The sequence below is a fragment of the Agelaius tricolor genome, unplaced genomic scaffold, assembly GCF_023055355.1.
Source record: "Agelaius tricolor isolate 1412-34295 unplaced genomic scaffold, bAgeTri1.0.p SCAF_27, whole genome shotgun sequence".
NCBI lineage: Eukaryota > Metazoa > Chordata > Aves > Passeriformes > Icteridae > Agelaius > Agelaius tricolor.
This window is the reverse complement of record NW_027269287.1, coordinates 4,892,501-4,907,225: the sequence shown is the minus strand read 5'-3', so window position 1 is coordinate 4,907,225 and position 14,725 is coordinate 4,892,501. Positions and strand designations below refer to the sequence as shown.

At 35.0% G+C, this 14,725-nt stretch overlaps 1 protein-coding gene across 4 annotated transcripts in view; it reads right to left on the bottom strand.

Annotated features, from left to right (window-relative positions):
- RASA1 (RAS p21 protein activator 1) overlaps positions 1-14,725 on the bottom strand; it is a 45,650-nt gene that overhangs the window by 20,528 nt on the left and 10,397 nt on the right. For all 4 annotated transcript variants that reach the window (XM_071448643.1, XM_071448641.1, XM_071448639.1 and 1 more), the window contains exons 3-10: positions 14,176-14,311; positions 13,367-13,437; positions 10,439-10,556; positions 9,544-9,575; positions 8,050-8,102; positions 7,273-7,423; positions 4,231-4,309; positions 1,141-1,261 (exon numbers count right to left, since the gene is read on the bottom strand). In XM_071448643.1, coding sequence (XP_071304744.1) covers positions 1,141-1,261; positions 4,231-4,309; positions 7,273-7,423; positions 8,050-8,102; positions 9,544-9,575; positions 10,439-10,556; positions 13,367-13,437; positions 14,176-14,301 — 751 coding nt within the window. In that variant the 5' untranslated portion in view covers positions 14,302-14,311. The remainder of the gene's footprint in view (positions 1-1,140; positions 1,262-4,230; positions 4,310-7,272; positions 7,424-8,049; positions 8,103-9,543; positions 9,576-10,438; positions 10,557-13,366; positions 13,438-14,175; positions 14,312-14,725) is intronic.

The window sequence follows — 14,725 nt, the reverse complement described above, 5'->3', positions numbered from 1 at the left end:
TTCCCTTTTTCTGTTCAGAAGGTATAGTTTGGGGTGGTTTGGGGTTTTTTAATGTCTCTTGTATTAGGCTACATGTAAACTCATACCTTCTTTCTTGCATTTGGTCACTATCCAGATTACCACCTGTAACTTATCCTTCTTGTCATTTGCAGAAATCTTGTTATTGATACCGTTTTTCTGCGTCCATTAATGCTGATTTTTTCCAAAAAGTAGAAATATAACACTCGGCAAGGGACCAGCTTCCTCAAAACTTCAAAGACTTGTTCAATGGAAATTCTTCAGGGTAATACTGAAGGTTACACTGAAATAAGTCAAGCTGTCAGCTTTTAATGTGCTTACTGTATGCTGTGCTGTGTCAGCGTTAGAACCCTAAAAAGTCACTATATCCTTTGTATGGCAGACTGTGCATATTAAATTTAAGATTGAAAACATACAACCTGACTTGGAATAGCAAAATTAAACCAGCTGTTCTCTACAGTGAATATACAGATTTACACTATTCTAGCTCTTTCAAACCTCTATCAGCTAGAACTTAGTGAGTTCAATATTAAATACAAGCACTTTATGAAAATATATTTCATGATTTTGAATGCTACCTTTGACAAGGATGCCTACTTTTTGTGCTGCACTGATTTTTTCAGAACTGCCAACCTAAATTTTCATACTGCATGTAATTTCATGTATCACATTGTTCTATTCATCTACTACCAAAGAAAGAGGTCCTTCACACTCCTTACACACTTTCTAGAACCTTTTGCCCACTTCAATTTTGCTCTTTCTAGTACCACTAAATTCATTAAACTCAGCTAGAAGGTGCTAATCTCTGCCCTCTAGTGACCAACAATAGGGCACAAGGAAATGGAACAAAGTTGATGCAGGGAAATTTCAGATTAGACCTTAGGAAAAAGTTCTTCACTGAGGAGATGGCTGTTCCTTAGAAAAGGGTATGCAGGAAATGCTCAGAGCCTGTCAGGGTTTAAGGAGTGTCCAGATAATGCTCTTAGTCATGTGGTTTAGTTTTCAGTGGACCTGCGCATGATCTTTATGACTCCCAGACAATTGAAGATACTGCATGATTCTATGATCCTTATCTGCTTTTTCTCTTCCTTTAAAGAAATAACAGAGGCAAACATAACTCACTTTTTTTCAGAAGATAACCTTTTTTGACAATATTTTTATAAAAAGCATCCTTTGTTTTCCGACGAATTGTATTGTAGATTTCTTTTCCGTCCACTGTATCGTTAAGCACTTGTTCTTGGTGCTAGAAAACATGTCAGAAAAACATACTTTAAGCTCAGAAATTGCCAACTATGAAGCTGCAATCAGGATCATCTTACTGAATGCTACCTAACTCATTACTACTGTTCTCTCATGCATTTTACGAAAGCATTCATTTTTCATACAATACACATGCTAAAAATGTACTATAACTATTTCCATATCTCCCAAACTGAAAGAAAACAGGGGTTTTCAATACAGACAGTCTTCTACAAAGTAAGTCTTTTCCATGTAAAAACAAAAAACATAATGTTTCACTGTGATTTCACTGTGTTAAAATTTATGCCAGTCTTTGAAGATTTATCTAGCTTCTCACTGTCTTCTACCAAAGCTCAGAGGCCTGACATATCATGGATAAACTCTGAAGCAACAAAAATGGTGCAGATCATAATTAAAACCGACTCAAAGTGGCACAGTCCCCCATAGGACTGTGCCTTTAGTTCTAATCTCTTTAGAACTCACATGTTGTAACTGAGCAGAATTCAGGACAAGAGAAGAAGGAAAGAAACAGGAAATAGAAAAAAAATAAATTCACACAATAAATGGTAGTATCTAGAAATGCAAGTAATAAATATGACCGAGCCAGGTCTGACCTTACTAAGTAAGTTGATGAACAAAAGTTCTTTAGTCATGAAACAACCAAGAAAAGCAAGACTATAAAGGACATCGCTGAGATGAAAAGAGACATATGAACTGGTTCTTACATAATACTCTACTTTGCTTCCTGTGCATATATCTGTAAGAATTATGATTTTGATCAAAACAACAATAGCAAGATGAAAAATAATTTGGTAATATTAATAGGAATTACAGGACCTACAAAGGAAGCTATATCCATATGTTATGAAATGATAACATAACATGATTATCTATCAAGATAATGTTTTTAACATAAGTGCACAAGGAGTAGTGCACAAAAGAAGACATCTAGTGGCAAATACTTTTAAGTAAACAGCATATCAGACACAGGAATTCCACCAGATTGACTTTAAAATGATGCAAAACTTTTGAATTATTTTTCCCCCCTCAGAAACACAGAGCATGGTGTTACACGGAAGGAAGGTGAAGCTGAACATTAACTGCACCACTGAGCACTAAATTTTCAAATAAAGTCACAAGTGCATCTGGCTAGGGTAAAAGAATTTGAAGTACTCTCACATGGAAAATGAGTCAATAAAGAGTTTATTAATACAGAAACTGTAAGTTTCACGTATGTGAAAACCTAAAATAAAGACTCATTGCCATTATTAAGAGGAAAAATGAAGAAAGTTAGTAATTAGATTTTCCAAGGAGCAGTCTCAGAATTCTTATTTGCTTTCTGACCCAAGTACATTACTGAGCAGAAGTTAACAGCAGGAAAGAATGGGGAAGCACCAAGGACACAACACAATTAGCAGTATAGGAAAGATTGCAATAACAAGGAATGTATCTCTTAGTGAAACACAGCAGTTACACCTGTTGATACTGACAGAAAATGAGATGTGAACAGCTGAGTCATTCATTGGAGGACTGGACCGTGAACTGTTGGCTATGCTAAGATACTGGTCCCACAAGGATGGACTTAGCTTGTGCCATGGCAGCACCTAAGGTGCTATGTTTTGGTTTTGTGACTGTAATGGTATTGGTAACATACCAGTGTTCTGGCTTTTGTTGATCAGTACCTGCATAGCCTCAAGACTCTCCATTTCCCTCTCTGCCCCCTTCCTCAGTAAGATGGCTTGCTGCACAATACGCTAGGAACAGAGATAGCCAGGACAGATGCCAATTTATTAGAGGGATATTCCCCGTCATGTAACATATGATCAGCAATAAGCGTGTGGGCACACAGAGGTCTCAGAGAGCATCTGGGCATTAGTCTGCTTGTGAGAGGTGCTGAGTGTTGCCTTTGTATCACCCTTTCCTTTGCTTATAAAACAGTATTTATCTTAACCCAGGAGTTTTTTTGCTTTTGCCCCATTCCCCAAGAATAGAGAATGAGCAAACAAAGGTGCAGGTCCTTAGCAGCTCACTAGGGTCAACCCACCACAGAAAATTACATGTGTTTTCCTTAAGTGCTTTCCAGAGAGAAAGGGAATTATCCCTAACATGGTACTATTCTAAATTGTTCTGGTACATGTTCAAGAAAGCTGAGTTCACACCAAAACTGGTAGCAGCAAGGCAACTATGAAAACATTACAAAGAGACAGGATCAGCTTCTGGTGTGCTTAGCTTGGTGAACAGTAGAAATGCTCTTATATTAATAAAAAAGATGCCACAAAGGGGTATGAATTGACTGCAACTCTCTTTAGGGAGGACAGGAAGAGCAAATTTCTGATTTCCACTGAAACAGGAAAGCTCGGGAACAGAAAAAGAAAATAATAGGTACGTAAATTTTACAACTAGTTATAAGCTCATGAAAAGGTAATGATGTAGTATGCTTATTACTAGTGATCTCTTATAATCAATTTCTGCTATGGGGCAAGTGCACTGCAGAACAAGTGCTGCAGTCCCAGCCCTGCAATCACTGCTGAAGCTTTTTGGTGTGTATATATATATATTTATGGTGTGTAAATATATATATATGTATGGTGTGTAAATATATATATTTCCTGTGACAGGAAAAAAAGCCCAGACACTGAAGAGAGGGCAGACTGGCTCCCCTTAATATGGGACTAAATCGAAGCATGAGCCCAGGAACTAGGGGTGCAGAGCAGAGGTCGAACACCTCACAGCATATACAGAACTTACCATACTTTCTGTTCACTACAACCCAGTCTTCAGTAAGTGTATGTATTTGAGGATAAAACAAAAGAAACAGATGAGCCGAAAACACTGAAGCTGTTGATGACTGACTACTGGAGATGATGCCGTTTAACTACCACTGGTATCTCTGCTGTAATTTAGTTCATAAATTGATTTGATAGGGATTCAGTGTGTGACTTCAACATCAAAGGCTCAGAGATTAAATCTTACCTGCACTGGAACAGGATCTTTTAAGTAATATCCTTCAACAATCTGTTCTTTTCTGTAGTGCTCAATGATGTCAGCAATACTGTTCCAATAAGAAAAAGAATATTGAAATGTTAAACACATTAATTTTTCCACCATTTGAGAATCTGCTTTTCCATAAAACCACAAAAAATGTTCCCCCAAAGTTTTAATAAAATCAAGTGTTAATCATAATAATCTTATTTGAAAGGAATGAGGGTTTACTAATATACTGAAGTCAAGAAAGTTCATAAAACTGTATTCAGAATGTATTAACCTAAACTCTGCAAAATATTTTAATTACTTGCTTAAAATGTCAAATTAGGACACTGCACTGTCCACATTCAGGTAGTACATGTGCATTACCTGCTTTCCAACCAAGCTGAAAAATTGCTATTTCATTAGCAATAATTTTCCAAGTCCTAGAGTAATTAGCTAAGTGGAATGGGACATATTCTGAGTGAAGTGCAATCCCCTTCTAGAAGAACAGGAATAGAAAACAGAAAAGGTTGGTAGCAGGGCTTATTCAGATTACGACTGGACATCACTGAGCTATTCTTTTAAATACTCAGTAGCACTCCTCTACAGGGATGCACTCATTCTAGTGCAGATTCAGACTGCAATCGCATTTGGAAGGCTCAGGAGAGAAGTAGTGACAGATACAAGCTGAAACTCAAGGCATTTAATTGCTCTAATTTATTTTCACACTACTGAAATTTACATTATAATAAAGAACATCAACAGGGACATCAACAGAAATTAATCATTTACATGCAAATATCCATCTAGAAAAATAGCTAAGTAATTCAATAGATAAAAATATACTCAGTGGGACTTCTTAGTTCATGCATACTCAGCTGTGTGTGCAAAGATACAAATAAGGCATATGTGCAATGCAGGAACAATAGCTATTACTGTAAAAAATCTCAAAAACTTCTAAATAAAGCTATATCAAGATATCTTGGTTGGCTTTTCTATTTTATTCTGAAGCTATGAACTAGGCAAACTTGATAAATTTACCTTCCCACTAGCACTTTTATTTTTCAGATATGTAAAATGAAGTTAATGTTTCTTTCAGTTTTAATGAAATCAACTAGTTAATTTCAATTTTTACTGAGATGCTGTCTGTATATGCTGTTTTCTACATAAGAATTTCAACTGTGTCACATTACAAAAAACAATGACTCAGTCATTACATTTCACAAGTTGAATAGCTACTACCAATATTTTTTAATCGATCAAACAGCAGCACATGAATTTTCTCACTCATCAAATTAGGAATACCTTGACCTTCAATACAGCATCTACTTCCTTGATTAAAAATGCCATTAGGATTTCCTCAATGTAAGGAGCAGGTGCCTGCAAAATTTCTGCAATTTTGTAATATGGGGCGAAGAATAAAGTCAGTTGTATTTAAAAACTCTTTCTGGAGTTAGAGTAACATTTAGACTAGGAACTCCAAGCCTTGATGAAGCACCTAAGGGCTGTGTTCTTCATTATATGTTTGAACTTCCAGCAAATTTACCAACCTTATACATACAGAAATTTGAACTGAATATCACCTTAAGAGTATAGTGGTAATTCTCCCAAAAATACAACAAAAGCAAAGATTTTCTTTGACACTAAGGACGATCTCTAGAAAACCACATACCAAAATACTAAAAGAAATTCTTAAAGAACTTTGTCATAATTTATTGCTGCTTAACTTTAAAATCTTGTTTTCTGTTTGGCTGCATAGAATCTCTTTCAGACAAATATAATCTACACACCAAGTGAATCCAGCACTGTATTATAAAGTAATCTGAAGCAATAACAAGGTAGTATCTTTCTGAAAGTGTACTATTTATTGCTACAAACCCATTTGAGACTAATAAGAGTTCCACTAACTTGATGATTAATTTGACATCACCAAGGCTGGGGGGCTCCTGGCCTATCATCCTTGTGCTAAGCCATGCAACTACTAATCGGCATTTACTTTCATGAAAGGCTGACCCTGCAGCTAGCCTAGTTTTCAGTAAGGATGGCTGGAGGCCAGACTGATTAATGAAGGTGTTCTAGCAGCCTGGGTCCGAAATGGGCGTAGGTTCATAAGGATCCAATTTTTAGCCTCACAGCATCATGTGAGTGAAGTCATATGACAAAGTCCACTGAACTTAGTAAGGAGACCTTGACATTTTCTCAGACACAGCTGCTAAACCTCCACCCAATCAGAAGTGACAGAAATTCTCTATTGGGGTAAGACTACCCGTGTTCTAGGTGAGCAGGACAGGAAAAATGCTGATTTTTTTAAGGCAGGCAATGACCTCTTTTTAAGGAGGAAGGCGAGTTCTCACTACTGAAAATTCTTCCAAATACAACAACTCTAAAAAAATACTATGAAAGACGGAGATGTACTGATAGTTTCTCCCATAAAAGGGGAAAGACCTCATTATTTCTCTTTCTGTTTTGTACAAATTACTATTTTTTGGTACCAATGGCAAAAGAAATGCATCTTACCTTTGTTCACTCTAAATGAACTGATCAATATTTCTGCTCCAAATACCATGCACATACTTCAGTGTAATTTAGTAATTTTTTCAACAATGAAGGCATTTATCCCCTTTCTTGTAAATAGCCATTTCTATTATTTAGAAAACTCTATTGATTGTCTCAGATAAAATTAGCATTTTTATTTCCGCCTTTTCAAATAGACAAGAACACATGTAGAAGCTTCCAAGCTGCTTCAAATAGAGTATCTCTTAATTACAGATATACTATTTATAGATCCACATGATCCATTCAAACTACAATTTACAGAGTGAAGGAACTGTTTGGCAGAACAAGCACAAATACTTCAAGAGAAACAAGTTATACTTAGGTTATTTAAGCTGTAAGAATCTGCTCAGTCAGAAGTAACTACTATGGAAATTAGAGAAAATATTTAGTATAAAGGAAACTACAGTCTTAAAATCATAGTAGTAAATAATTATCAGGAGCAATTTATGCAAGCACAAAATATGCACAATTCCTTTTGCCATAAGAACTCACCTATTATAGTATCTGCCTCCCATCATAAATTGATTGTTTGATGTTGGACATATTTTAAAACGCTGAATATTTTCACAGGTCCGGAAATAAAGTGAATAATCACCAGGAGTATTATCTGAAGGCCTCACAAGGAAACTGCACACCTGACCAACTGAAAGGAGATCATAACAGTGTTATTTTTCTTAGTGATATATGTAAACCCTTACAAAATCTATTTCTACATAAACTAGAAAGAACTGCACACCTGAAGAGATACAAACCCTATAAAGATAAATTCCAGTAGTGATCTCAGACTAGAAGAACTAGTACTAAGCCACCAGAATTAATGAAAAATGGTTCCACTGTAGCCTGCAACCTAGCCATATCTTCGCTATCTCTTTAAAACATCATACAAAAAAATGTTTGATAACATTTTCAAATCTCTGTGTCAATATTTAAAATAGGGTATTAAACAATATGAGTCAGAAGTACTGTTTTCAACTAAAAAAATACTTGCCTTATGAAAGTGAAATAATTGATTCCACATAAAACAATTTAAAAATTAATTAAATAAAAATTTTTTAGATTAACTTTACTTGATAACATACTCAGTACTGATAGCCATGAAAGTTTTCATCCAATGTAGTATTCTACTGAGGTAGCACCCAGAGGGATTGGAGAATATAAAACACTCATTTATGTTTAGACATAGAAGGAAGTTTTGCCATAGTTTAATATTAACAGGATCACTCTGTGCCATTTCACTATCACTGTATTTCACATCAGAAATACACATACCTGTCATCAGCAAATTGTAAGCTTCTTGCTTGGAGATCTTCCCATGGAACCATCTTAACAAAGATGAAGAGAAAAATTAGAAAGCAAAACTACCAGCTCTCTTTTGTGGTTATGCTGACATCCAAGGCTCTGGCACCTATGAATTAATCTTTATTTAAAAAGACCCAATATATATGGATGAGACAATCAATGTCCATGCTACTTAATTATTCTCTCCTCCCAACAACATGAAAGACTAACACTAATAGGTATATAAATAAATTACTTCAATAAAACACTTGTAGCTGATGTTCAAATACAAGTGAGTTTAGAGATTGATATGAATTGTCCAAAAAGTAGGTAATTTCATAGGCATTATTTGAAGTCATACAGCAATGTACTAGCATCATGAAATCTGAAGCTCAAACAAGAAGTTATACACAGAAAACCTCAAACTTAAATTTGCCAGAGCTGTGGAAACAAAACCTAGCTTTGTTAGATTAATGAATATAAACTGCTTTGATCTAACACCTTGTACTTTCCCAGAGTCTTGTGTCAGAGTAGTACCCCACAAAAGTTCACAGCCTCTGCCTAGTTTTGGCATGATACTTACGAGTATTCAGAAAAGCTTGACACAATACAACTTAATAATTTGTATTTAAAGGAAAGCTAAAGATATGGTGCTTATAAAAGAAAAACCCGATTTCTGGCTTTCTTTCTATACTATCTTCAGATATTAATATAGATTCCTCTGAAAGGTAAACAACATCTGAAAGACAGAATCAAAGCTCCATACATCCGCTACAAGCTACTTTCCAAATATGAAATCTTCACATTTGAAGACATCCATACTGCCAAATTACTAGCAGAACTCAATAAACCAAATAGACCACTGAAATGCCTCCTTCTGCCACCAGCCTCTTGGAAAGTGGGAAACAGCAAAACCAGCAAGCACAAATATGACAAACAAATGAGGACATCAGATAATTCATCGAGGCACTAGACATTTTTCACAACTATCTGCCACTCATCTTCACTTGTGAATGTAATCTATTAACAGACATATCAACACACTACTGATTCTAAGTTGAATTTTTAAATTTTTTTTTAAGTATTTAAGTAAACAGAAGGAAGAATAGTCACAGTCCTGTGACTTTTTCTTCAAACTTTAAGCATTATAAGAATCACAGAATTGTACAGAACATTGGAAAATACTGTTGATCATCACATCCAATCCTTAACATAGCACTGCAAAGGCCATCACCAAACCAATGTCACCAAGTACCACACCTACACACCTTCTAAATCCCTCCAGAGATGGTAATTCTACCAAAAGTCCATTACAGGACTTTTTCACATTAATTATCTCTGCATCTGCAGCAGCTAGTATATAAAGAAGTCTTGAGATTAAAAAAATAAATCTCTTTGGTCACTTTCTCAAAAACTTAGAAATCTCACAGTGGAACTTGACAAATAATTATGATTACTTTCAAACAATGAAACAAAAATCCTTACATTTTGCCTTCATGGGGATCTTCTTCTCTTCCCTATGAGAAAATTAACATATCAAGTGAATAACAACAGTACAACTCAATTAAAAAAAAAGTCATAAGTTAAGACCTTCTGTAGAAAAAAAATGACCTTTAGATATCTGAGGCATTTTTTACCTAAAAGACTTGCTGCAGCTCTATGAAAAGCTTTCCTCTTCATTCATTAGGTGAAAATTCAGCAAAAATGTTATTTCTGATGATTACTTCATTCACGATCCAAATCCTTTAGAGGTGGTAACTTTTTAGAAAGTTTCAACCTTCTCAGCCTTCCTAACGTTACATTACCACTGACCTATCAGTCTACAGATCAACAGTCTAGTATTGTCACTTCAGTTTAGCTATTCACATCCTGACACAGGAATCAATCAGAAGCATCTCAAATAACATTGCTATTGGCAAAACAAACATACTGTGTGAGAAGATATTATAAAAAATCTTTTTCTTGTTTTTCTTCTCACCAATAAATTTTTAACCCAAATTTCATCCTAGAATAAAGAGAAAGATCTACCACAATGCAAAATTACATTCTGTTGAGTTAGCAAACTTTTCATGGCAATTGCAAAAAAGAAATGCAATTGAACAATTCTTCACCAGTACAGTAGATTTTAGGGAACTGCCTAGTAAATTTACAGTACTATTCATTTGCACTTATCTTTGGACAACACATGAATAAACATTTTTTGATAATAAACTATGCTTAAAGGTATGGTTTAGTTTTTTAGAACTACTAGATGAATTTACTAGGTTCAGAAAAGTACACAATTAGAAAACAGGCAATTAAATGTCACTAGTTTTTGTCCAGGATTATTTTATAAAAAAATCCCATTCATTTAAGAAATTTAAATACAAAAATTACTTACCACTTCTTCTACCAGGTCCTCCACAATAAGACCTTGTTCATCTGTCCTTAGGTTTGTAACCCACATCCAGCCATCTTCCAATTCATTATGGACAATAAACATGTCTCCTTTAAGGAAACTGAAGAAGGTTACAGCAAGATTTAAATCAGAGATACAATCATAATTTAAAGTTTAATGAACACAATGAATTCTTGGGTATAATTCCCATAAAATATTTGGGAAAACCTATTGGTAAAAAATGCAGGAACTGATATTCCAAGCACATGTGTATTTTTCCTCACAGTTAAGTAGCTACCATATACAAGTTTTCATACTTTTGATTTATGTTTAGTATCTAATATATACTTCAGTGCTCTCAACTTCAAACTGTGCTAATGTGTAAAACAAAAATAACACAGCAATATTAAAATACAGTAATATTGTTCTTTTATCAAGAGAGATCAAATATGCAACACAAGCAAAATAACCCTTAGCAGTCTATAAGAAAGTAATATTCCTTTCATTGAAAAATTACCTTGCATAATGCAAGTTATGGAATACCTACTCATTATGTTCTCACATATAACGACAAGCGATGAAAAGAGAATACAGAGCAGTTATCAGAGATGCCATGCAATTCGCTACAAGCATAAGAAGCATTAACATTCAGAATCAGAGAATCACAGAATCAAATGGGTTGGAAATTACCTCTGATATTGCTAAGGCCAACCTACTACCAAATACCACATGTCAACCAGACAATGGCACTAAGTGCAACATCCAGTCTTTCTATAAACTTCCGAGACAGTGATTCCACCACCTCCATGGGCAGCATTTCAATGTCTAATCACCCTTTCTGTGAAAAATTTTCCCCTAATGACCAACCTAAAGCCACCCTGTTTAGGTGGCTTTAAGATTACGTTTAAGATTATGTTCTCTTATCCTGCCACTGGTTGCCTGGCAGAAGAGACTGAACCCTATCTGGCTACATGCTTCTTTTAGGGAGCTGTAGAGAGCAATGAGATCTCCCTTGAGACTCCTTTTCTCCAGACTGAGGCCCTGCAGCTGTTCCTAATAGGACTTATACTCCAGACATTTTACCAGTTCCATTACCCTTCTCTGGACACACTTCAGGACCTCAATGTCTTTCCTTGAATGGCCCAGAACTGGACATGGTTCTCAAGGTGTGGCCTCACCAGTGTCGAGCACAGGGAAAGAATCACTTTCTTAGTCCTACTAGCTACAGCACTGCTGATCCAAGTCAGGATGCCCTTGACTCTCTTGGCCACCAGGGCACAGCTGGCTCATCTTCAGCCAGCTGCTGAACAGCACCCACAGGTCCACTTCCATTGGGCAGCTTTCTAGCCCTGCAGAGGGTTTATTGTGGCCAAAGTGCAGGACCCAGCACCTGGTCTAAGGGAGTTTTCATTTCTGGAGACTAGTGTAAGTTACTCCTTAAATATTAAGAACACAAACTCAGGTCACATGAAAACCCTTCAGTGCAACACAGAATTTTTAACCATGTTTCATGATGCATCAAGGTACAGGAAAAACAATAAATAATGAAGCTCATTAACTACCATTGCTATTAAAAATTTCATAGCAAATGTCTATGGCACGGCTCTCATTTGAAGTAGGCTAACAGAAAAAACAAAACTCAACAAACTACTATTGAAAACGAAAAATAAATTCAACTGCTTTAACAGGTAACAAACAACAAAAGCACCCTCCATCACTGCATAGTTACTGCACGGAAGACATGTTGAAATTAACTCAGTAATACTTCAAACTTAAGAAATATTTACTATGATATTAAAATTCTCTGAAATACATAATTACTTCAAGAGCATATTAATTCAATCTAGAACAAACTTGAGAACTCTGGTCTCAGCTATGCCATGAACTGAACTATTTTAGCCATCTAGACATCAAAACACTAACTTTGCATTTCAGCTCTATCTTAAAAGAGGAAGAAAAGGTTTAATTGCCTCTAATTTTTGTTACGATAGCAAACAATAAAATGCTATTTCCTCTTAAGCTGATATGTGCAATAAGACACGTAAAAGATTCTTTTTTGTTGTTCTCACACAGAATAGGAAGCCTTAGTTGCAATGTGCCATTAGAGAGCCTGTTCCCAGTCTATCACCTTAGTAAAAGGCATGATTACAAAAACAAATATCCTCATATCATCCTTTAAAGGATCAGATTGGACTGTGAGTCCTAGAATAAATTTCCATCCAAATGAGGATATAAAGCTCTCATACTTTTCTCTACATTTTAAGATAATAATCTTAAACCTAAGAAAATTCCCAATTCAACTGGTGTATTACATCCGTTTATGAAATCTGTCGCATTAGAGAGATTAGAAATCACCACAAATCACTTTCAAATCTTCCTATTTTTGCAGCTGGAAAAAAATTATCACAAAAAAGCAGTATCAATCCCAAGTAACCAGAAAATGGTCTTCTATTGAAAGACTCACTTCTTCCGTTATTAAATTTGTAAGTAGTCAAGGACCACTTTCTCTTTCTAGTGATCTGAATTGTTTCCCTCAGCTACACATCTAATAGTTCTGTGTCAGTTCAGAAAAAAGCCAGCTCATTTCTTTCACATACTCAGATAAGGCATTTCCATACAGAATTCTTTGACACATAAATTTATCCTTTTGGTAAAAATCTAGGGCTTTATAAAACATATTTCAAAATCATAACATTTTAATTCTGTGTACCTTTATGTACCTTCCATTCAATTAATACAAACAAATATACCAAGAACAAAATGTCTTATTCTTATTTCCAACCAAAGAATAGAGAGATATAATCTGTTAATCTAACCACGTCAAGTTTAAGATGCAACTGGAAAATACTTGCATAAGAACACCTACCTGAATTATTACTATTTATGAGTACTCTTGAGAATTTGACAGCTGCTGCTGTTAGTTAAACATACCTTATTTCATCAGTTTCTGGCACTTTGGTGTAAGGTAGAATTGCTCGAACTCTCCTTCTGTCTTCCACAGGCTACAGTTTAAAAAAGAGCAATGGTTTATTCTCTATACTCTGTACTGTATACTCTATACGGTAGAATCTTTTTCCCCAGCCTTATGCTATTCTGAGGTAAAGAACACCACTTATATCCGCCTTGACAGTTTATTTCCAAATCTCAAAACCACTGTCAACTAGAAACTTGTAATTTGTTGAACTAAGAGCACTTACTTTAAATTTTTTTTCGCTTAGAGCGGAAATAACATCCCGAATTTTAACATTCAGAAACATCTTTATTCAGGTTTTGGGTTTTGTTACAGGGGATATTTTGCAGTGCTTTTTTTTCATTTTAATTACTTTTGTTGTATTAAGGATGGGCATGTGAAAGAAACCTTGGTTATCTTCAGGATGCATTTTGAAACTATTGTTAGACATCCAAAATGGGACAGAACAGTGATAGTTACACAGTAACAGTGCTCTTTATTACAAGAGCTCAGTATTGTCTTGTTTCCTCTGTCTACTTAAAATGATGTTACTACATTGTGCAATAACTGCAATACCTTTATCTTCCTCATTATGTATTTTTATTAAATTTTTTTTTCATCATTATCTTGTATCAGTAAAACTGCATTTTTATACTCCCTATAGTACCACGTATGCCTATGCCAAACAACAGGAAACTTTCTAAAGTTTTTTTCCCAAAGAAAATTTTGAATAGTGATTTAAGTTACAAACATTTTAGTAAGTTAGTCTTCAGGAATTTTTTTTACTTGCCTCTGGCGGTGCTACTGGAAATAAGAGCTTTTCCCCTTTCAGCAAGCAGGACACATGACTGTAATACCCAATCAGGTCTGAGAGCGAAGCAAAGCGACGCCCACCAATGTAATAGTCTCCACACATGGCAATAATCCTGTTAAAAATAAGACCAGAAGCTTGACATAAGAAAGAATTTTGCTACCAATTTTTTTTTTAAGAAAAGGAGATTATCATCATGTTTATTTCTTAAAACAGTGCCTATATTCAGCAAAATACAGTATTACAGACCCTCTGTAAACATGTAAATAAACCTAATGAATATTTAATCAAAAATAAAATATCTGTAATGAATATTTTATCAAAAATATTCATACATATATTTTATGAGCCACCAGTTTTTTATCTAAAGAAAGTGCTGATTCACAGAAAAAGAGAGCACATATGCCAGAACTAAATGAAATAAAATTTTAAAAAGTAAGCATGAACATCCTGGAAAACTGAAATAATGCACTACTACACAACAGCATTATTACTTGTATCATGCACAACAAACACCTTTTATAATAGG